This window comes from Aptenodytes patagonicus, chromosome 5 (assembly GCF_965638725.1).
Source record: "Aptenodytes patagonicus chromosome 5, bAptPat1.pri.cur, whole genome shotgun sequence".
NCBI lineage: Eukaryota > Metazoa > Chordata > Aves > Sphenisciformes > Spheniscidae > Aptenodytes > Aptenodytes patagonicus.
This window is the reverse complement of record NC_134953.1, coordinates 12,205,116-12,229,103: the sequence shown is the minus strand read 5'-3', so window position 1 is coordinate 12,229,103 and position 23,988 is coordinate 12,205,116. Positions and strand designations below refer to the sequence as shown.

The following is a 23,988-nucleotide window of genomic DNA, read 5'->3' as shown; positions in this document are numbered from 1 at the left end:
AAGTTATGTTTTACATTGGCTGAGAGTTTTAGTTGGATAGTGGAGGATAAAGGTAAATGTGTGGGAATTAGCTAACAGATTTTCATCATTGATTGAGTTTGAGGAAGCAACAAAGTGAAACCATATACAATTTACCTGGTAGTGAGTTTTATAATTGCAGGCTACAGATTGACAGAGGTATTTATGATGAAGTTTGATTTGGATAAGCACCCATGTGTTCAATGTTGACCCTGTCCTCAGTGACTGATTGTGCTTAGGTTATCAGCCTCTCAGGCTTGGGATATGGGAAGGCTTGAGGACATAAGCTTGTTCAGTTTTCTGAATGGATAAAAGGGGATGGTCTTCTAAATTTTGGTTGTGAATGTAGATCACAGGCCCCGCCAGGTTCCAGGATGGCCAGAAATCCAGGTGGCTTGTTTCATTCTGTACTAGAGACGAGGATCAGCAACAGGTTTCAGACTCTGTGATCCTTGCATTTGCACCCACAGCTGGAATTCTTATCCTTCTCTAGTGATGAGATGCTGGTGGCAACAATTATACTATGTCATAACTATTTTTTACTTACTAACACCCAGATGTTTTGTAAAACTTTTCTGTGCAGTGGGGGCATCAACATGCAGTGCACTTGAAAGAGAAGATCTGCTGGTCAGATGCTTTCTACAGTCATAGCTTCAGTCAAGTCTATGGAAGCTATCTATTAAATGTAGACAGACATGCGCAAGAGTCAGTAAATAAAAAGTTCTGTAAAAGACGTTCTTATGTTGTGGGGAGAAAGAAGTTTTCCAGGGCACGTTTGTCCAGATCACTACTTGCTAAAAGGCATTTTTTGTTGCTCTTGATGTTTTGTTCTCTAAATACTTCTTGCCTTTGTTTAGAGAGAAATAGACCAATAAACACAGGGGTTTGGCTCTGGGTTCAGAATGCTGTGGTTAAGTGATGTTTAGGTCTGTTTATCATCTTTTCTCTGTGAGCAAACAGTTACAATCTCAATTTAGAGCATAAACTGGTCAGAGTCCACAGCAGGGTAATTTACAGTGCTGCTCAGTCAGTTCCTTTCCTGACATATTTTAGAGAGATGGGAAGACACCTCACGCAGGTTATGCAAAATCTACTGCGATAGAAGGATCAACATAGCTATTTGCTAACCTTTTAAGCCAGGGTGAACTGGTTTATCAGTCGGTAAGCAGAAGCCTGTTTATTCTCAGAAGATTTCATTTTACCGGTAAAGGTTGAGACCCCAGCCCAGAACAGGGGAGGGGTGTGGGGACATCATTTTGTTCAGAGAAGGATCTGTCCAAAGTGTTTGGAGAGGGAGGAAACTGGAAGGGAAATTTTCTGTACAGGGGACGTACTGTTGAAGTCTTTCCTGCTGGCTTCAGCCCTGTGACTGATCACCTGTAGCTGTTTCACTGCCAGCTTTCAACAGCTAGAAGGAGATATTCAAGTGCCCATGTTTGCCCAGGTTAGCAAATGAGTCTGTACAAGGCTCAACTTACTTGAAAACTAGGGAACTTCAGCTCTGATTCTAACTTTGATACTAGGCCCTTTCTGTACAAATAGATGAAGCAGTTTCCTAGATCTGAGCTCCCTCAGACAGGTCTGCTTGAGTATACCTGTGTATTAGCTAATACTCCGTGTAAGCCAGTGTCTAAAAATACCCACACCCTATGGGCACTTGCTAGAGCTGTGCAAGCCAACAAGTTTGCTCACAATCAGAGATGAGGAGGAATATTTTCTGAGTTCATGTGGGTTCATCATTCCTGTCTGTTGCAACCCGATTCAAGACTGAATTTGACCTGAGTTAGATGCCAAGCCTGAGACATGCCTGAATTTTCAGCGGTTGCGTGAGCTGTAGTGAACTTCCCAGCCAGTCTCAGGGCTTGTAGTGACGTGTACAGGCAGGATGCTTTCTCCCTGTTCTGGTACCTGCAGCAGAATAACTGCGGTGGTGCTAGCTCATGAGAGCATTACTAGGACTCTCTTCATACAATGACACCAGGAAAGAAAATGCCTCCAGCTCCCCACCTGCAAGTTCATGTGAGATTTACTCACTAAACAGTTTTAGAAACCTAAGTTCTTCTTTAGGAAGATAAGAGCTGCCCAGTGGTAAACTTCTCCACAGCTAAAGAAATTCACACCAATGGGGAAAGAGGGAGTTCAGTCTCCATTTCCCTTCTCTCCTTGGCACATGTGTGTGGGGAGATCTCCAGGTGAAAATTTTGATGGTAGTTTATATGCAATGTGGCCAGCTCTCTGGATTTTATTGCTATTCGTGCAGTATCAAGTATACTTCTGGAGTCTACAGCCCCTGCAATCCAGTGATTATGTGTGAATTTTGGATTTCCTTTTTGAGAAATGTGGTTAACAGAGAAAGCAGGATCCAAGTATGACCTGGAAATTCAAAACACAGAAGACAAATTAAATATATATATATATATAGTGATTTTTATTCCAGTCTCATCATATTCTGTGGTCCAAGTCATGATTTTTAACACAATGCTTTGAAGGGGATTGAGAATTGTTTCATATAAGGGGATAGGTGATAACTGTGGAGTGTGTAGATGTGCAGCACAATGTTGCATTCTTCTCACAGGACACCTGTAGCTGCAGAGTTACCCTGTGCAAGGAACAACACTGAAGCAGCTGCTATTTTATGCTTTAGTTGTGATGCTCATGTAAGCAAGCCTGTGCTCCTTCTGCTTTTTTCTCTCACCAGAGAACTGTTTGCTCTTTCTTTGGAGAAGAGTTTACATTGTCTTCGTCACCTCTCATACAACTCACAGTATTATAAACTATGCTGAAGTGTAGTCATGCTTTGAGTCATGCTGTATCCTTGGCCACAGAGAGGCTGTGAATTTCACAGGTTAATTATTCTTTGGGTATAACAATATCCATGTTAAACAGCATGACTTTCTATTTCATTGGATACCTCCTTGTTCTTGTGGAGATGGAAAACAGAAATGGAGAAGTGAATGGAAGAATAAAAGTCTGCATTTGCTACCTCCTGGGCTCCCATCCCAAACATTGAGTCCCAGGCTCCATAACGTTATTAGCAGACGTGACACATTTTGAGGCATTGTTCCAGGGAATAGTGCCAAAAATCCTGACGGTGTCTCAGCCATTCAGAAGAGGATTGGCCCTGCTCACCAGTTAGCACCGTGGGCAGGCTCTCCCTAACCTGCAGCCTGCTGTGTTCACCACAAGGGAAGAGAGGATAATAAAAGGGTGACGAATACCCAGGATCTCATTTGTACCTTTTGTTTAAGGATCTCCATCACTTTCCAAATATTCTTTAGTGGGCTCTAAATACTGTCTAGTGTATTGTCTGGGCTTCTGGTGTCTAGTTGAGCAATACCTTGCTACTCAAGGTATACCTTGAATAGCTAAGGAATACCTTACTACCTTGCCATTCAAGAACTGGAGCTTTTGATTCTGGTACTGCCTTCACCTGTAGTGAGAGACAATCATTTCTTCAGGAGCTTTTGATCAAAACAGAGAATGTAGAGACAGAGTTTGATCTCAAGTTTCCCAAGTTGTGGGACAACACTGTCTCAGTGACTGGAATCTCAGAGCTTGACTACTGGGTCAGTATCTTCTCTGACATACATGTTCAAACTGAGCCACAGTGTACCTAAGAAAGTGGTGGGCCACTAAGTTCAGATGAGTGTGGTCTATACAGTGACCACAGACATGGTATTTTAATAACAGAAGCAGATAAGCAGCTGCAGACAGGGATAACTTTTTTTTTTTTTCCCCTGCAGAGGGAGATGAAGTTAGCCAAACTTGATAGAATTCCCAGAAGCTCGGTGCAAAGGTTTTGGGTGGTGACTGCTGCAGATCTGCAGTCACATGAGTGCATTTTGTAAATGGGATGGAGAGCTGACCCTCTGTATAAGTCATTGGGCTTTGTGTGATAAGCATTTTTCTTAACTGCAGGCTTCTTATCCTGAGAGCAGGAGCCAAAGGGGTGAATATTTTCCTACAAGCAAGTCTTTGGGATTGGTTCACATGTAAGGAGCTTGTAGTTCCTTCCCCTACCAGTTATTCGGCTGAGCAATTCATCATCAGGCAACTTCTCTGTAAAGGGCTAAGCACAAAAAAGCTGCACAGGTCAAAGACTGTAGCTTTTCCTAAGCTGCGTAAAACTTTCCAACATGTCCCAGAGCTGTGGAGATACTCTCGGAGCACGCTAAGGCTAAGGTGGGGGGATGTTCCCCTCCAAAACAAGGTTTCTGCTTCTGATGCTTTGCAAGCAGATCAGAGGCCAGACCAGGGCACCAGGTTGCCTGCAGCACAACTAACGTTGCCTGTATCAGGAAGGGATCCAGAGCGTGGCATGCAGACAGCAACTGTTGCTCAGCTTTTCCAGCTATCTAGAATAGATCTGACAAGCAATTAGAGCATGAATATATTACAGAGCCGATGGGGGATGCCTTTGTTAAAACTTGTGACCCATACTTAGCTGCTGTTTACATTGGCGGCAGCTTCGAGGGTGGGCAAGACCCTACCTGCCTGTCTTTCTCCTCTCTCCTTCCCCGTGCGGAGGGAGCCGGGGAGCTCTGCATCTCATTGGATATTTCAAATGCTTTCTGCACAAGTCATAATTAATGCCGAGTTGCGGAGCTAAGACCAGATGTGCTGCCGAGATTATCTCCCAGGGCAGATCGGCTGCTCTCCGCTCTGTAGCGCTGGGTGAATGGAAAGCTGCCAGTGCTGGGACTCAGAATGTGTCTGATGCCTGAAGTCAGGACTTTCTTTCTCTGCCGCTCCTGCTGTCTGACACTGCCTGGTTTCTGCTTGAAGCTCAGCGCCTGTCATGTAGCGGAGTGCTGCACAAGAACGAGAGGTATGAGATGGTTTTCCAGAGTTTAGATTTGTTATGATTTTCTTTTCCTAGAGGAAAAGCAGATATTTGAGCTTTGCTTCAGACAGAAACTAAGAATCTAAAAAAGGAGCTAGCTTTACAAAGGGGGAAAGAGTGGGAAGGACCCAGTCTATGGCCAAAAATACTACCGGATGCCAAGCTAGCATTTGAAGATAGTTCTGGGGAGGTGTGTTTCTGTTTGCTTCACACAGAATATTTAAATGGATGTATGTGGATGAGAGCAATCGGCTCCTAGTATATGGAGGCTGCTCTTTGTGGGGAATGGGGTCAGAAGATAAGTTCTACCACAGACCCATTTGTGTGACCTTGGGCAAGTTACTTCATCAGTTTCTCTTGATTCCTGATTATCTGTCGCTTCCTTTCCTTTCCCCCATTCTTTCATGCTTTGTCTGGCTGGATTGTTTAGTTGTTAGGGACTATCTTTTCTTAGGCATGTACAGCTCCTAACGTGGAACTCCCTTTTCAATTGCTGCTGCAGTAATTCACATAGTGTGTGCTTGGGTGGGCTAAGGGAGGGGAAAAAAGAGTTACAGGTTTGTGTGTGTTTTGTGCTGTGGAAGCATATGCATTTCTGAATGTCTGCCCGTGATTTTTTCTTGGTGCTTTCATGTGTGAGAGGGACAGATAAATGGGAGCCTAAGCATGAATGTGGGAAGGTAAAAGCAGACGCTTACCTGTGCAGGTGAGCACGTACACAATCTTTACATCCGTAAACTGCTTGTCTGTGAGGCACCACATGCATGCGCGGGTGTATGTAGTGCTGTATAGCAGCATCCAGGTGTGTGCCTGATTATCTTCCCGCACATCTTTTAACGTGTGTGTGCTAAGCTGCGCATACAGCTGACGTAGGTGTGTCTGGACTTTTCCCACTTTAAGCACATATGGAGTCCTCAGTCCTCCCCGTAAAGAAAATCTACTCAAGAACTGACTTTATTATCTCTGTCTTTAGTTTATTTTGGTTGAAATCAGAGCTCTGATGAGGAAAAATGAAGCAGGGAGCATATATTTTCCTGCCCACTGCATGTCTGGACAGCATAGCTGAATGTATAGGCTTTGTATGCCTGGAGCTGGTGGGTGAGCTATTCAGGCCAGGACAGAGAGCCTGTCTGTGTCTTAGTCAGTACATCATTCCGGGCTTGCTTTTTCCACAGAGCCACCTAAATCTTTAAAGAACAGAGACAGCTTGTTGCAGTAAAGGAAAGAAATTCTGTAGCTCTGCTAGCCCGTTTTTTTAGTATCTCTTGAATCTTTCCTGAGATTAAGGATGTAGTCCCAGGCATGCTGGTTTTTTGGGTTTGCTTTTTTTTTTGCTTTGAAACCAAACAAAAGGGTCTAGCTATAGATAAGGGTATGACAAGGAAAGTTAACCCTTTGGTTGCTAGTTGCTTTTGGCTTTATTTCCAACCTAACTGTCTGGGAGTGTGACTGGATGGCACTGGCTCCCCTTCTTCTGAATGAAGAGAAAGAGTTTAATGTCTTCCAGCAGGATCATCAAATGGAGTGAAGCGCTGCCAAGTTCAGTCTGAGCTGCAGGCCCCAGTGATTAAAAACAGGCCTGTGCCTTGAGGAGCCGGCGGATGAGGTTGTGTGTGACTGGCTCCACATTAGCTTTTCCTTGCAAGGCAGGGCAGTCCCTGTCCAGCCCAGAGATGCTGTCATATCCTGGTAGTTTCAGGGACGTTTTACTACATCAGTTTTACAAGCCCTTTGGAGACCTAGCTGAAGTGAGATGAGCTTTACAGAGCTAGCAGGACACCACCTCCTCAATCTGCCCTGTTTAGCCCTGGGAGACTGAAGTAGGTGCATCTGCTATGTCTCTTGCCAGTGTAGCTGTGAGAGCCCTAGCGGTAATTTTCCTGAGGGTACACTTCATCAAGGCTTCCCCAGCAGATACCCAGATGAAAGATTTCTGCAAGCCCAGAACTGTCAGCAGCTCCAACTTGCCTTTGACAGTCCCTTTCCAGCCCCACTCCAAAGATAGCTCTTAGCTTGCTCCTTCTCTGAATCCTAACACTAATTTCCTTTTCTAAGCCATGGACAAGCTCTGCAGCCACTGCACAGATGGAACGGTTTCTCCAAGGCCAACTTTCCAGCCCCACTCTAACTGCAGCTCTGTGCTTTTTCTCTCTAAACTCTGACCCTAATGCTCTTACTGCCAAAAGACTTGGCCTGGGAGCAATCTTTCTTCTAGCAGCGGCTGAGGGAGTCCTTGTCTATGGCTCAGCAAAAAAAAATAGGGCTAGGATAGAGAGAAAGAAAAAGCATAGGGCTGCAGTGTAATTGGGGCCGCAAAGGGAAAGTTGCAGTTACCAACAGACTTGGCTTGGGTGAAATGTTTTGTCTGTGCAATGCTTGGTGACCTTTTCTAGCGCTTCCCTGGAAAAGTAGGGTTCAGGGCTGAGGGAAAGAGAAAACATAGATCTGCAATTGGAGTTGGGCTAGAGTGGGGCTGCCAAACCACGCTAGTAGGCAGCCGGGAGAGCTGGGCTGGGAGAAGCCTTTCATCCTAGCAATGGCTTCAGGGTCTTTTCTTCCCCTCAGCAAAAAATGACCTTTGAGGGCTGTGTGATCTCACCTGCACAGCCCTTCAGCACACACTGTCACACAAGAAGGAACCCACACTTGTGCCAGCTCCTTTCACTCATCGTATGACAGGTAGATCAGCTTCATCCTCAGTCATGTCAGTCTTGGTTTCATGGCTTTTTTTTTCTTATTACCTATTTGAAGTGGTGTGAAGGTGAGCAGTATTGCAGTAGAAGAATATGACAGTGCCTTTGTTTCCTCCAAAGATCATTGTTTCCATCCAGGAGGAAAAGGTGTTACCATCCTCCATGCCTGAGAAGGGGGAAAGTCAGGGCCCCCGGCATCTGGTTCTGCAGCAGAGACCCATAGTAATGTTAATAATGTGCTTGTGAAAGGTCCATCTGCTGCTCTTTCTGAATCTCAAAGCAGGTCACCCTTCTATCTCTATCTGTTATCTTAGCGTCACATTCCTTAACCTCTGTGTCAGTGGTCTCTGGCTGCAGTCAGCTTGTTACCCAGGAGTCACTGACGGGTTGATTGTACCTACAGAAAGGTACTGCTATTGTGATCCAAGTTGTGATCCCTGAGCCGGCAGTGTGCCCAGGTGGCCAAGAAGGCCAATGGTATCCTGGCCTGTATCAGAAATCGTGTGGCCAGCAGGAGTAGGGAAGTGATCGTGCCCCTGTACTCGGCCCTGGTGAGGCCGCACCTTGAATACTGTGTTCAGTTTTGGGCCCCTCACTACAAGAAGGACGTCGAGGTGCTGGAGCGTGTCCAGAGAAGGGCAACGAGGCTGGTGAGGGGTCTGGAGAACAAGTCTTATGAGGAGCAGCTGAGGGAACTGGGGTCGTTTAGCCTGGAGAAAAGGAGGTCCAGGGGAGACCTTATCGCTCTCTACAACTCCCTGAAAGGAGGTTGTAGCGAGGTGAGTGTCAGTCTCTTTTCCCAAGTAACAAGCGATAGGACAAGAGGAAATGGCCTCAAGTTGCGCCAGGGGAGGTGTAGATTGGACGTGAGGAAAAATTTCTTTACTGAAAGAGTGGTTAAACACTGGAACAGGCTGCCCAGGGAAGTGGTTGAGTCCCCATCCCTGGAAGTATTTAAAAGATGTGTAGATGAGGCACTTAGGGACATGGTTTAGTGGGCATGGTGGTGTTGGGTTGACGGTTGGACTCGATGATCTTAGAGGTCTTTTCCAACCTTAATGATTCTATGAATTTTCTATGAATTTTCTGTGACCGGGAGGGCAAGGACTGATGTTGCTTGAAATGTATTAGAGCATGTTGCTGACCACAGACCAGCCAAGGCTAGGCAAAAGTAGACAAAGCTTCACACTGCAAGTGGAGATTATGCATGTGGTTGTTCGGTGTGTGCTTGCATGTGTGTGTGTCTGACACTGCCTTTGTTCTTGCTCTAGAACACCAGAACATGGGCTTCTGGAAAAACATGACCTCTCTGTGCTCTATACCTGGGGAATGCAGAGCATTTACCTCTTTCCCAGAGCCTTCTCTAGACAGGCCCTTTAGGAAACAGGGCTGTGATTCAACAAGGAGAGGTTTGAGAAAATAGGGCTGCTATCCTGTAATTGCCCTGACATCTACCACAGCCTGACCTCCCTAAACCTGTATGTCTTGCATCTAGAAGAGTGAATGCCATGTATCATTTTAAGGAAATAGATGGGTTTGGTGGGAGGAACCCTGGCTCAGAGGTTGATGATAGGATATGGAGTTTTTTGTCTCTAAGGTACACAGCTTGGGGTCTGACCCAAGCTTGCTGTAACTAACGCTGAAGGACTTTGGTTTGCATTGGTCCGTGGCCCAGGATCAAACATTCAGGTCAGAGGAAGAGGGAGAAATGGTCACTAGCAGAATAGCATGAGGGAGGTTAGACAGGACACGTTCCTGCTCAGCTTTTCACAGCTGAGGGGCCTGCACTGTAGCTTGCAGCTCGTTACCTCGGTCATTCCTGTGTGTATTTACTATGATATGCAATGTTAAGAGTTACTCCCCAATGAACAGGATCAGCAGAGAGGCTGAGAGATGAACAGGCCATGGAGATTTCACTTTTTCAGCCATGATCTGGATTCGGAAGTTTGTCTGAGAAACTGGGCTGAAAAGGTTTTTCTTTCATGGCTGCCCAGCCTCTGTAAGTGCCCTGGAAACCCTTGGACAATGCTGAGCCCCACATACCAAGCAGTTCTGCTGTGCCCCATCATGACAGTGATGAGATTACAAAGCAATCTGTGCAAAAGCAGGAAGAGATTCCCTGTCCTAGAACGTGACTTCAGAGACACCCATCTCCGTGAAAATTCAAAGAGATTAGAAACAAGAACTAGTAAAACCTTTACTCTGCGAGAAAAACAGTATTTACAGTGATAAAGATAAGTCACTCCCATGCTCCAGGGCATGCCCTCCTGCCAGGATAAGGAGGGAATTTCCTTTGAGACTCTTCATGACCCTCCAGCTCTGATACTGTAATGCAATTGTGTAGGCTGGGGTGTAAGGAAGGTTTCTGTCTTCTGATGTATAACAAACTGGCAGGGAAAGGAAATTAGACTTTAGGATCCTTTTTTGTGTGTTTCATCAGGGAGTTGAAACTGATAGTGAAAGGTTTGTTTCACTGAGGATTTAGCAGGGTTGGACTGAATATAGAAAACAGGTATGGTTTGACATGATGTCTCCCATGAAGGACGGTGAGTGGTGGTTAGAAAACTTCCTGTCAGGTGTTATCAGCCTCCCATGAATATAGCACTAAAATAAAAATGGAAAATGCAGTTACTAGTAGGAAGGTAAGTAGAGCCTTAAGAAACGACCAAATCTTCTGGCCTGGTATAAGCACATGCATGCATCCATTAAACGCTGCTTCTGGCTATTGGTTGCAAACACAGTGTAACTCCAATATTTCATGCTGCCCTTTTTTCAGACCTGCAGGATTAACGTAGTGCTTAATGCATGATCTAAAGCTCCTTGATATCAGTGGAAAGCTTCCTGTTGCTTTGAGAAATCTTTGAATAGAATTTCCTATCTGCTAGGGTCTGGTCTCATCTGAAATTGAGTAGATTCTGGGATTCTCTCACTTACCAAATTCTTATTACCAAACTATGGTTAACTTGGATGCTATCCTCCCTGACTCCACCACACCTTGTAGGGTGCTAGAATTAGGGTTTCAGAAGACAATTCAGCAGCTGTCCTTTTAGGTGGAGAAGTTTCCTAGTGGCAGGGATTGAACAAAGACCTCTTATAGCCTGAGCCCCTTCTGTGTTGTTGAAAAGACCTGGTGCCAATAGTGGCATTCAGCAGCTGGTATTGACCAGGAACTCCAATTTCCCCAGAGAGAGACAGTGCTTCATACTTGGTGATATATGTCTACAGTAGATCTGACTTAAGAATTACCTAGACCAGTCTGTTTTTAGAGTATCTGGTGCTTCCGATATGTTCAAGGTGCAAGAAGTACAGTACACACATTTTAGTAGGAAGGGCAATATGTTTTGCATGCATTTTACTCTGTGTTTTAATTTTCATTCAGCAATTTTAATTAAAGGAAAAGAAATAGAAATGCAAAGCTTTGCAGGATGGTGGGGGATTTTCACAACAGCCAGTTTTAATGTTGACAACTGTATTCTGTCATGTTAGCAATTTCCTGCTAGCGGGATTGCTACCTGTTGGGCTGGGCAGCTGCAAACTGTTGAAAGGCAACTGTGTGACAGCTAAGAGGTGGGTGCACGCAGAAAGGAATTGTGTCCCATAAAGTCAATGTAGCCCTTGCTTTGGCATTCTTGGGACAGAAGATGCAATGGAACTATAATTACTTAATCCAGATTCAGCACAGCTACGGATACCATAAACATAATCTTAACCTCACCTTCCTTGCGTATAAGGAGATATAAACTGGCTTAGGGCAGAGAATAGTTTGAAGCATTCTTCGGCAGGAAAAAAAAATCACTCAGCATGTAATTCTTGGTTTTAAAAATAATTTTATTCTTCTGAGTCTGTTAGAAACTGGACCTTCACACAGGTTCACCCCCTCCATGTGAAAGTTTCCCTCATTGTATGCCATGAGCAATAGCTCAACGAGAGTTTAAGCTGACACCCAGATGTCTCTCTTGCTCTCTGTTGGCAGGGATCTTTGGACAGCGATTGGAGGACACTGTACAGTACGAGAGGAGGTATGGCCAGCGCTTGGCCCCACTGCTGGTGGAACAGTGTGTGGATTTTATTCGGGAACGAGGTCTTACAGAGGAGGGGCTCTTTCGGATGCCTGGCCAAGCCAACCTTGTCAAAGACCTGCAGGATTCTTTTGACTGTGGAGAGAAGCCCCTTTTTGACAGGTGAGTTGACATCACCAAATTCAGGCTGGTTTATCTGTGGCATGTAAACTCTGGCAGGAATGGCCCTGCAGTGGCTATCCTACTTTACATGTTCTTTCCACACTATCGTTCTCTTCATTTAAAGTGCCGTCGGGGCTTTCTCCTGCATGGTGTTTGGGTGTGGAGGCCTTCGCTCAGCTAAGTGCTTGAGCAGAGGGAGAAATTGAGCCCATTAATCTACATGGGGCTACTCTAGTGTTTCAGCTTAAGCACATGTTGAATGAAATGCATTGCTAGATTTGGGTGCGGCATACTCAGCTGTTGGTGGGATCCCACCGTAGAAATGGATATGACAGAGGTGAACTAGGTGTTTTACTGCTTTGATGTTGCATTCTCCCTTGCCGCAACCACAACGGATCTGCCCAGGGGCAGTATCTCAATTCTTTCCCTTCCTTTGTCACCAGGTTTCAGAATAGTCGCCACCATCTCACGCATGGCTGTTAAGCATGCAATGTATAGAATTGGTCAGCTTGTCATAACAAAGCGCTTTCTGACCCCAGAAGAATTCTTGGCCAAAACAATTTTTTTGGTCCACAATTTCAGCAGCTGAGATGGAACATTTATTTCAAAACTGAATATATCTTTTGATTTTCAACAAGACTTGAGTCAAATGTTTCTGAAATAAAAATGGTAATCTTGCATTTTTCTTCCCAGTATAAAAAAGTTGATGTAATCACTCCTTGCCTGGTACAAAGACATGCTAGCTGCCTTTTTGTCCTACTGACCATGCCAATGTCAGGGAGCAGCAAGGACCAGCTGCTCCGCAAAGCAAGGTGAGCCAGGAGCCAAGTGTGGCAACAAGGCTGGCAGAGGCAGTGACACAGTCCAGTCATCACCAGGCAAGTCCACAGTGACGAGGCACGTCCGAGATCAGGCTAGGTAATCTCTCTGTGAGTCAGGGTCCAGGTCCAGATCAACAGGGTCTGTAGCCAGGCACAGACATGGCTGTGAGGCAGTGGGATTTGTATCTCAGACACGGGATAAACGGTAGAGGCTCAACTTAATATCGGCTCGACTTAATATCGGCTCCCACGGGAAGAGTGTCAGCCCTGGCTCAGAGCGCTCCGTCCAAGGTCAGCAAGGGAAGCAGAGCAGCTCTCAGCTGCGCTATCTCTATGTTGGCCCTGAGCCCAGGCAGTCACATCATCAGGAGGGTGGATGCTCTCAGGGCTCTTGCAGCCAAATCCTGTCCATACGCTGTAACTAACATTTCCTTCCCTCTCTCATATGTACATGCTACCCAAAGTGAAGGTCGGCATTGTGCTAACCTAAACAGTGCTTTGAGAAATGGGCCTTGGCCCTAACAGAGACCTTGAACTCCAGGGATATTTGGATCCAAGGCCGTTGTGTAGATCTGGCCCAATCTCTATCACAGGTCCAGAAGTGGGATCAGATCTGGGATCTTGACTTGGGAGCCTGGCTCCATTTCTCGCCGGAACTCACTAGCACCGCTTGCCCAGGTGATGCAGGCAGCATCTGGTATATTGCCAGCATGTTAACCTATGGGATCACTTCCCCTGGACCAGCAGCCAGTCTTGACATTGCCAATAGCATCCCTGCCTACTGCTGCAGGAAGAGCTAGCGCGCTCCTGCATGGGCAGCACAGTGTTTGGTCTCATCCTGGGAAGAATATCCTTAGAGTTTATTGGGAACATTCTTCTAATTCTTCCCTCCCCTCAGCATCCCAGACCACCCATCCTCCTTTCTTTGATTTTTAACCACAGTCAGTATTTGCTCCCTAAATGGAAGTGTCAAATATTTAGAGAGATTTTCATGAAAAAATAAAGTTTGAAATCATCAAATTGTTTCACTTCATCTTTTCTTAAACAAAATCTTTGTATTTTTAACTGAATGTCTGGGTGTTCTAGTTCAGAATTAGAATTATCTTAATTCATGTGGAAGTGAACAATGATATTTTGGAAGACGCACGTATTCTGGAACAGGAGTATCTACAGAAGGAATTAATTAGGAATGACAGTTTCGCTTTCATGTTGTACCTTAGTCTAATCCATACTAGCTTCATTGTCATGAAGATAAGCCAAGCCTCCCCCCAGCATTTTAAAGCGGGGGGGGGGGGGGGGGAGAGGCGTTTGCATAGGCATTTGCACTGGCTAAATAGATCAGTGCTAAGTCTCACCTTTAACAGAGGCAGTAAAGATCTCCATGAAGGAACTACCCAACCTGCCTTTTGGGTAGTTGATTTGAAATGTGATAACTGAAGGTTCAGTACAGAATTAAAGGGGGCAAGCCTAGGGGTACCCGAGTAGTGTGACAATTGAGGGTCCCCCAGTCATTGCCTTTTGCTCTTTCCACCATGTCCACTGCGACTTGTAGGCCCAGCTCTCTGGTCTTTGATATGTATAGTCACAGATAGCAACAAGGGAGAGGCAGCTCCACCCTGGCTAAGTGAAATGCTTTTCCTCCTAGCAAGCATAATTTTCTCCATGTGTAACTAAAACTATCCATGTATGGCCTAGGCTACCTAGGCAGTGGCAAATATTTTCTGCAAGTGTGAAATCCATATGCTTGTTTCCAAATCAGGTATAGTGAAAGGAATATCCTTTTTTTTCCTAGTTGCAGTCAGTGCTTTTAGATGTCTTTTGTATCTACAGTGATCTTCCAAATGCTAGAGCCTGCCTGCCCCGGTTAGGGTTAGGGTGGATCAGTTAGATCCGATGTGGTGGATTGGATCTCTGTGATGACTGATAGTTAAAATAGTTATTTTTAAAAGGCTTGCTTTTCCAATGTGGGTTTTAAATGCATATGTATATTCTCATGAAAGGCCAGGTGTTGCTGTTTTGGAAGCACCTACAGCAGTCTGCTCCTATTGCACTTCCATGCCACTGAAAGTTTGGCTGGATTTCACATGGCCTTGTGGATGAAACAATAACTGCAGCCAGTAGATCTGAAGCAGTAGTCTGGGCTCTGCTTCTGAGTGATAGGCATCCACCATCTGTGCCTGAAACTCCACACTAAAAAAGAAAAAAGGAATAAGGGTACTGACCTCATTTGCAAAGCATTTAAAATCAACTGAAGAAAACCACTATGTTGAAACTGTGGTATTCTCAAATATGATGGAGCTGTTTAATAGGAATAGCATTATCAGGTTTAGTAGCAAGTGGTAGCTGCTGGCAGCTTCCTATTGTAATTTTTCCTGGTTTCTTTTAGCTGTGTGTTCCAAAAATGCTTCAAAACATAGCAGAAGGGATTCAGCTTTTAGACAGAGGTGAGGATTTGAAGCTCTGTTGCCCCATGGTTACTGATGTGTTTTTCTCAGAGTTCTTTAAAGACTGTCAGGGCAATAGTGGGTAGCGGGGAGCTGGTGACAGAATCTGTTTAGACTTCCAACGGTCGAAACCTTTGAGGAGGTCATCTGCAAAGTTTAACAACGTTGTACAACAGGAGACTTGGAATGAGGGAGAGGTATTGTCATACATCAAAAGCTGGATAGGAAATGGAAAGGGAAGAACAGGTGCATCTTCACCATGGGATCTGATGCCTCAACCAACTTAAAGCAAAGGAGAGAGAAGAGGAAAAAGAAGTTCCTGGAGTGGGAGAGAAAAGAAAAGCTGACATCCCAGCATAACAGATGGGCTAGGAAATGCCAGATACCCCAGCCTGGGGGAGGAGATGTGAACCACAAGCTGGGCAGCCATGCCAAATGGCAATAGAGAGCGTGGAGGAAATACAGCTTCCTCCATTTTTTTTCTGAATGATTGACCAGGACACTTAGGAGCCTGGCCCATCAGACGCAGGTGGGGAGAGTATCAGGCAGGAGGGATTAGTGAGAGGATCAGAGGTTATGTTTGATTGCATGAGGATGCAGAGCTCTATTGTCAGTGCTACGTGGTCACTGTGCACTTGCCTGGACTGTATTGCTCACATTCCTGATCCACATTGGCTGAGGAACCACAGCACCACCCTACCTTAAGCAGTATCATGGGCATATCCCTTCCACTGCCCGTATTGCCCGAGATGCATTTATATCTTGACAAAATGGGAGATTTCCCTTGTTCCCAAGTTAGACCCTCCTGCCATGTGGCAGAACAGCTTCCTTCCATGTGCCTACTTTGTCCCTGACCCTAAGAGGGACCTTGATGTATCTCCAAAGAAAGGCATCAAGCTTTAGGGTAGTGTGGGTTTCTAAATTTCCTTCCCTCTTCTCTATTGCAGCAACACGGATGTTCACACTGTGGCGTCCCTCCTGAAGCTTTACCTTCGAGAGCTGCCAGAGCCTGTCATCCCCTTTGCCAAATATGAAGACTTTCTTTCTTGTGGACAGCTACTCTCAAAAGATGAGGGAGAGGTCAGTGATCCTTCTAATCTGCCTCCTTCTACCTTGAAGGTTGTTCCCACGACTCAATATAGTACGGTTTTCTTCTCATCACTCTTCAGTCCTGATTTAAATCAATCCCAGGTTCCTGGGAACCTTCCCCTAAGTTTTCCTGAAGCTGCGAATTGGGTGTTAATATCACAGGCTCCTGCTTGAAGCAGGAGCTTTTTTGAAGTCAGTCTTGTAGCCTGGTGGTACTTTCTTCTAAACAAAGCCATTCTGTAGCATAATCAGCAAGAGATGCAAGGTAGGAGATGTGGGTTCCTTTCTCAGCCTTGCTGTTGACTCATTAGCAAGCTGTATGAAGTCACTCCCTTTTTCTGTGTTTTCAGTTCATGCATCAGAACAGCATGTTCTGCTTCCCAAAGTTTTTGGTGGATGAGACATTGATCAGTGCGATGGTTTTTGTATTTCTTAGAGGAAAGGTACTACAAAAGAGCAGGCTATGATATTATCCCAAAACGGGGGAAATAATGCTATTAATACTTTGCCAGAACCTTCTTATGATGTTCCTTTCTTTGGTTTCCAGGCAAGGGAAGGGGCTGACAAAAACCTCCAAGTCTGTGGCAATCATGGAAATTTTGATTCACTGCTTGGGAGGAGCAGGATAATTTACAATATGATTGACTGATCTGTTTCATCCATATTGTTCCTCTTGTGGTGATGCCTGAGCTCTTTGCTGACTGCAAAGGCACGTTGGATCTGGTCTAATGTGGGTGGAACTGTGCCACCTTCTAAAACAGAGGTTTAAAGAGGCTGTAAGGGTTGTTACTAGTGTCAGCTAAAGAAGCAAAGGCCTAAGGGCTTATAAGTCACAGTCCATAGTTCTGTCCCTTTTCTATGTGTGGCCTCAAAAGCATGCTCACATCTTTGTCTCTGGTGGGGATTGTAACAACTGTTCTTTACTGAGAGTCTGGGGTTCATCTTTAGTTCAAGTGGCAGAAGGCTCTGGGGAGATTCAGTCCTTCATGCTGCCCATAGGAAGACACTTGTTTGCATGCATCAAATGTAGCGTATCTGGTAATGTCAGTTTTTTACGGATAAAAGGCAAGTTTGCTACGATCTATATGCACATGATGTATCCTCTAGTCAACTCAGAGAAAGCAAATTTCTGTGCACGACACAGCATATTACCACACATGGATATGCATTTGCGTCCTGGACACAGCCACATCAGTGTGTCAGTGCACTAGTGTTGTCTTTTAATAGGTACGGGTATGTGTCTACTGGCTCCAAAACTTGCTCATTTTCTGCCTTATCCTCAGTCAACTCGGGCATCTCTGCAGGGTGCTCTGTTACAGACAGCACAACGGTTGATTTCACAAGAAACAGCAGCATTTCTGAGGCAGCGGAGCTGGTTTCATTTTGGTCATAAGATGTGCAGACTGGGGAGTTTTGGATCCATTAAGCACTATTGCACAAGAGTAGAGACACTGCCAAGTTGGGCAAACATAATTGTATATCAGTTGCTCAGCTTATTAACTACGTAGTTTGCCTGATTTTGCCTGCACAGGCTGCAGCAGTTTGGAAAGCAACATCTGTGTTGGTTTTGTGGGAGCAAGGCCAGGCTCAAGTGACTTGTAGTGCAGTATTCTCTTTGGATTAGAAAGGCAATAAGGAGCACTAGATAGCCAAAATGAAAGCTTACAAAATAGGGTACTGCTGATAGCACCAAGTTGTCTTGTTAAGCTGCTGTTGTAAACATAAGCATTTTTTTTGTCAGGAAAATCTGGAACCTCAACAAGGGCTGTTTACTTTTTCAGAAAGGAAGGTGGAGTGCACACACCAAGGGTGGAGAGGCTGTACGTGCACAGTAGCATGTGGAGGAGAAGGTAGCACAAAGTCATACCTAGCCTGTAGGGCCTGACTCGCCTCTCACATGGAAAGTCCCCCTGCTCAAAAATGTGGTTTCATTGAAACCATAATTTTTTAGCACAAAATGATAAGCAAGGAAGTTCAAAGTCAAACGTTTCATTTTGAAGAAGTATTTGGAAACAAAATGCAATCTATTGTTTTAATTTGAAGTATTATTTTGTTTTCATTTTTCACTTGGAAGTTTTGAATGAGACTTTTAGACTCAAAATATCATTTTCTTTAGTTTTGTACACCCACCCCCCAATAAAAACAGAATTACTTAAGGCAAAATAGCTGTTCAGATAAAAATATTGGTACCTCATGCTGCTACATTGTGACCATAGATAGGAATTATTATGATGTTAGCTTGGCCTAATCTCCATCTGCAGCAAAAAATACTCCAGCACTGCACTAAGCTTTCCAATTTTCATTCAGATTGCTGTTCATCTTCATTCTGCACCAAACTAATCTCTGGTGTTGGAATGCAAACAGAAACGTAGCAGAGACCTTGTGTTGTGCTGAGGCCCCTACGTATCTCAGCAGGACTGCAGTGTTAAAAAAGATTTGATTCTGATCCCAACTGGTTGGAAGGAGGGATTGAAAATTAAAAACAATTTTAGACTAAGAATGAATGAAACATCTTCAAATCTCTAAAAACTCATTTGAGTCTGAGCTGACTTAACATGGTAGTCTTTTAGCCTTCACTGCTGCCTGTACTCTAGAGATGCAGGCAGCAGTTCAGTGGGCTCAGCATGTGGCTTTGAGTTTTTAAAGAGGGGTCTGAATTTGGGTGAACATTTGAAGTGTTGCCAGTTTTCCAGCCCAACTAGAAGCTCCTAATTGGTGCTGATCTGTTACACACATCACAAAATCCTTGGTTTTGGGATCACTACTTGGAAAGCATGCATCTGTGGTAAATTAGACATGCAGCATTTTCAAGGAGGTAAGAGTTATTAGTGAAAAATACCATGATAAATGACAGCGCGGTGCCTCTATTGCTTGCTAGGCTGCAGCCATAAGCATGATCAGTGCTATTTGTTAATAATGCAGCAGTTTCTAGCTTGCATTTTCCTTTACACTTTCTGTGTGGTGTTACTAGGCTCAGCCTTTTGCCGCATGTTGGTCAGGTGGTTGGTGGGTACAAATCTGTGGCAGAGCTGATAAATGCTGCAGCAGGAGAGAAAGCTTTTTTTAACCTGGCAAGTGTTTGTACCTTGACAAATACGAAGATACTCTCTGTGTAATATCACATTTGTGATTCCTCGTGACAAAGCATGGATGATAAATTTTTAGAACCTTTTTTTTCTTTCAGGTAGCATCTGGTACCTTTAGGTCATGTTTCCAGCTGTTCACAACTGCCTGCAGTTTCTGTTCCAAAGCCCCCTCTTGCATCCAGTGGAGCCGTGGTATTTTAATTCAGAGCACTTGAAATACAGTGCCAAATACCATCCTGATTTCTGTATTTGAAATAAATTGGGTTACAGAGCAAAACTCAAGAGGGAATTAGGTCTGTTAGCTCACCCATTTCTAGTTCAAACTTCTCACTTGAAAGCTAGATGACCTGAACAACTGACCTTAACCTTCACATCAGTAGCAGCTGTCCTTGATTCAAATGTTTTCAGAAGTTTAAAAAAGAGGATTGAGATTTTCAAAAGTGACTGGTCTTTTATTGGTGTCTCCATTGTTGTCACTGTTAAACCAGCCTAATTTTTAAGCTAAGGAATTAAAAGGGACTTAACTGCTTTTAAGAATTCTTTTTTAAGTTTCAGGTTTTTATTAGAGGACTCTGTTCTGCTGGGACATATAGAATAAAAAAGTGTCTATACATTCAGGACATTAAGGATGGAGGCAGGAATACAGACTGCTCTCTGGATCTTTTTGACTTGTCTGGACCAGAGAAATCGCAAAGATCTTGCAAGAGGCTGGCCAACAGAATTCCTTCCCTAACAGTCCTTAATAAATCGAGGAGCAGGCAGTAGACACAAACAAATGAATGTCCAACTGCACTTCTTTGCTTGGAACCAGCTGCTTCTGGAATTTCTCCATCGTTAGTTAGCAGCCCTTCATCATTGGTTAGCAGCTATCACTCTTCCCAAATGTGCTTGGGTATCTATTTTCCCACAAAAGCTTTAGTTGTGTCAAAAAAATAAGCACATCTCCAGGGCAACTGCAGTATTGACAGGAACAAGCAAATGATGCTTGGGACTATGGAAGGACAATAGCCTTCTGAGTCAGAGGTTTTCATGAGATGATTTAAGTAGCTTCAGGGTTTTAAGTCACTCCTCCAGCAGATGTCTCATCTTACATTTTAATGTAAAGACAGAAATTTTATGAGGAAATATGTCACAGCTCAGAATGACTGCAAATGGAAGTAATTAAAAAGGAGACAGTTGAATTGGAATGTCGTTTAGTTTTTTTAACAAAAAACTCTCCTCTGCTCAGTTGAGCATTACTGCAATGTATTTGTACTGCACTCAATGCCTCAAAGTTTCAAATAGGCCAGGTGCTGAAGAGGCACATTTGCTGGTACATTTTTACCAATGCCAGTGGGCAGACTTTGAAGACTGACAGGCCTCACTAATTTAAGGCTTCTACGTCAACCATTAAAGTTGACAGGAAGGTTTCCACTGATTTTGAGAACTGAATCAAGTTCTGGACATTGGGGTTTTGGTAAGGCACAACACACTGGATGACACCTTTTTTAAAGCAAAGCCTCCTTGTGTAATCATGTTATTCACGGTTTTGACTCTAGAATAAGGACTTTGTAGTACTGAAGGAAAGTCACGTCTGCTTTGCATCATTTATATTAATAGCTCTCCTTGTTTTTCTTGTCCCTCAGGGTACCCAGGAACTGGTTAAACAGGTGAAGAATTTGCCCCAAGCCAACTACAACCTCCTCAAATACATATGCAAGTAAGTGAAATTAATTAACACTTGGAAAAGTCACTAAGTTTTGTGAGGCTCAGTCTTTTATGCAAGTAATTTACTCTGAAAGTATGAATATTCAAACATCACTTATACATATAAGTTACTGCTCCTATAAAACATGTGGAGGTGAACGTGCAGCCTGCCTGAAGGAAGCTCTTGGTTTATCCAAGAGCATCAGCCAAGCAAATTGCTGTCACCCACAGCCTTGGCAGCAGGCATGAATGATACTAATATATTATATTGTTTATTTCAGAAGCACTTAAAGACCAGTAAAGAAAGGTATTTTTTCCAGGTACTGCACACTTGGAAGATTTATGACACAAGCTGAGTAGCAGATGCAGTCAGAATAGACAGTCTGGCCTCGGCTCTGGTTTGGAAGTGGGGTTGGGAGTGGCTTCCTCTTGGAGTACCAGGGACTCCGCAGCCTTGTCTCCCCTCATCTCTCTGCTGCCTCTCCCAGTTTTTGCAAAGTGGGCTGGAATGTGTTTTGGGAGCTGGAACGGACTGTTAGCCTAGATACAACGTAGTGAACTTTATGTTGTATTCTAGTCTCCGTGGTAGTTAGTCCCTTTATGACCAGCGGGATTTGCACATCTGGAGCAGGCAGTAGACACAAACACTGACATGAAGCCCATGACTTATTCAAGATATGTCAAGCCCTTCCCAAGTGTACAGACAGATAGCATTTCTGTATTCTCTGAATGCTTTAAAAAATTTATTTTGCGTTATTATGTACTTCTATAGCCATTTGTTTTAATATCTGAGCACCTCAAAACATGAATGGCTGAGGCAGGGGAATATAATGATACATGTTTCTAAGTGAAGAACTGAGGAAAGGAAAGGCAAGTAGAATTTGCTTCTGACTCAGTGAAGAAAACTGAGGGTTCTTGGGTCTCAGCATAGTGTCTGCCACAGGGCAAAGCCGCAGAAAAAAATGGGAGTGCCTAGAAAAGTCATGCTGCAAGTAGAAGTATTCAAAAATTGGCCAAATAGTGCAGAATGACAAGGAAACTTTTTCCCTGCCAAAACCCATCCAATCATCCAAAAATTAACAATAGTTTAGGAAACGGAGTACAGACAGAGTGAGACTGTTCACTTTTGAGGCCACCGAGCCCTATTTCCTGCAGTTCATACAGTCCTTTTTACAACTTGGCTAATTATATACAAGCTGTCTAGGTGTTTGTTACAGCCTTTCTCTTACTGTAACTCCTATTGGGAGGCTGTTCCAAATTACCAAAACCAAACATTAACTGTTAGAAACTTCCTGCTGATTTCCAGCTTATACGTATGGATAGCCAGTCTGTCTGGATTTCTTCATGCGCTATCTTTGGCTTGCATAGTCTTTTTCTTGTATTGATGCTTGCCCAGCTGATGCATTCGCAAGAAGCATTTGGGCTACCTCTTTATCTGTATTTTGTTAGATTCAAGCAACAAAACTCTTTCCACAGGCTGCTAGTTCTAGGATGAGGAGATGAGTGAAATGTCTTTTTACTTCTGTTATAACTGTAAGTGAAAAATGGCAGAAGTCAATCTGTGTAACTGGAGAATTCCTATAAAAATGTGAAAATCTGTACTTTCATACCCAGTAGAAGGCTGGATCCCTGGCAGGCTGGTACCTCTGGCAGAAACCATCCTGTTCTCTCTTGTTCATACACTAGGAGGGATCTGGGGTTATTATTGAGTATCTAAGCTGCATTAGTCCCTAGGAGCATTTCAGGTATCGGGGTTGTATAAACACAGGACAAAACTGTTCCTGCCCCAGAATGCCTACAGTCTAAGTATGAGAAGTGACTTACTTATTATTTCTCTCCTTCAATTTTTCTGGGGGGCTTTTCAAGGTTCCTTGATGAAGTTCAGGCTCACTCCAGCATTAACAAGATGAGTGTCCAGAACCTGGCTACAGTATTTGGACCAAATATATTGCGACCCAAAATGGAAGATCCAGTGACCATGATGGAAGGTAGGTACTAATCTTGTGAGATAACACAATACCTGTGTCTTGGAGCTGTAAGAGTATGCTGAAAGTCATACATTCGTTGGCAACTGCATCACTTGACTGCACAGTCAGCAACAAGTCAAGGAATCCCTTTCATCAGTGCCTGTGAGGGGATGTACCACTGGCCTGGGAGTGTCTGTCCTCCCCACCACATGGAGATGGCTCTGCCCTGTTGTAAGTTGTTATGTGAAACTCTTCTTGAACACACTGCTAAAATGAAAGCTCAAATGTTCTTCAGAAGGACCGTGTTTAAGTACCAAACTGCTATTGTTTAGTATTGGTGCATTGGGATGGTTAGACAGCTCCCTGTAAAGGACATTCAGTCCACAATGAAACAGGTACTGTAGTTTTTGCTGTGCCACAGCAAAACTAGGTGTTTTAGAAGTGTTCTCTTCTAAGCAGGCTGTGTATGGGTCAGAACTTCACAAAACCCAAGGAATAAGTTGAAAATCGCTGTTAATTTTGGATGTAAAAATCTGAAGCTTGAAAATTATCTACCTCCATATGGGTCAGGAAACGCCCAGGGCATGATCTCTGGCTGGCTGACACAAGGGTTGGGATACAGCCCCTCTCTCAGGTGGCACTGGAGCACAACTACTGTCATGCAAGTATTAGCAGGGTCTTTGCATCAAGTTTTGTGGGATCGTGGCAAGTCTGCAAAAAGAATTGATGGATTCATCCAGCATTAGGCACAGATGGAGATGTCTGAACTCAGCCCTGGCACTGCTGCTTAGCTGTAGGGGAGAGCTGATGTGGTGTTCTGTGTGATGGAAATCCTTCACAGAACACCAGCATTATCACACCTTAGCAGCAGCAGTGCCTTTAGCTCTGCACAAGTGACCTCTGAAAGGCACTGCAGATGTGTGCCTCACAGATGGCAACCCACTATAAGGTAACAGGCCAACTTCCAAGCATGGCCTGACATACTATAGTTGTTCAGGGACTTGAAGCCTGCCGCAGAGATGTGGGCCATATTATTAAGGGTAGTTTGAGACCTTCCCCTCAAAGCGGGGAAGGTACAAAAATGTGGGGAGGAGAAAAAGGGAGTGCAGGAGCAGATGCTGGGTTATTCAGCATTGCAAAGGTGGGGATAGCTGAAACCT

At 44.2% G+C, this 23,988-nt stretch overlaps 1 protein-coding gene across 2 annotated transcripts in view; it reads left to right on the top strand.

Moving 5' to 3' along the window:
* Nucleotides 1–23,988, top strand: part of ARHGAP22 (Rho GTPase activating protein 22) — a 145,260-nt gene that overhangs the window by 111,449 nt on the left and 9,823 nt on the right. The window contains exons 1-5 of one of the 2 annotated variants that reach the window (XM_076338681.1): nt 4,726–4,846; nt 11,528–11,735; nt 15,948–16,080; nt 20,801–20,874; nt 22,728–22,849. In XM_076338681.1, the coding sequence (XP_076194796.1) occupies nt 4,726–4,846; nt 11,528–11,735; nt 15,948–16,080; nt 20,801–20,874; nt 22,728–22,849 (658 nt within the window). Of the gene's footprint in view, nt 1–4,725; nt 4,847–11,527; nt 11,736–15,947; nt 16,081–20,800; nt 20,875–22,727; nt 22,850–23,988 lie in introns of those variants that run through there. The other variant, XM_076338682.1, reaches the window with a different exon arrangement.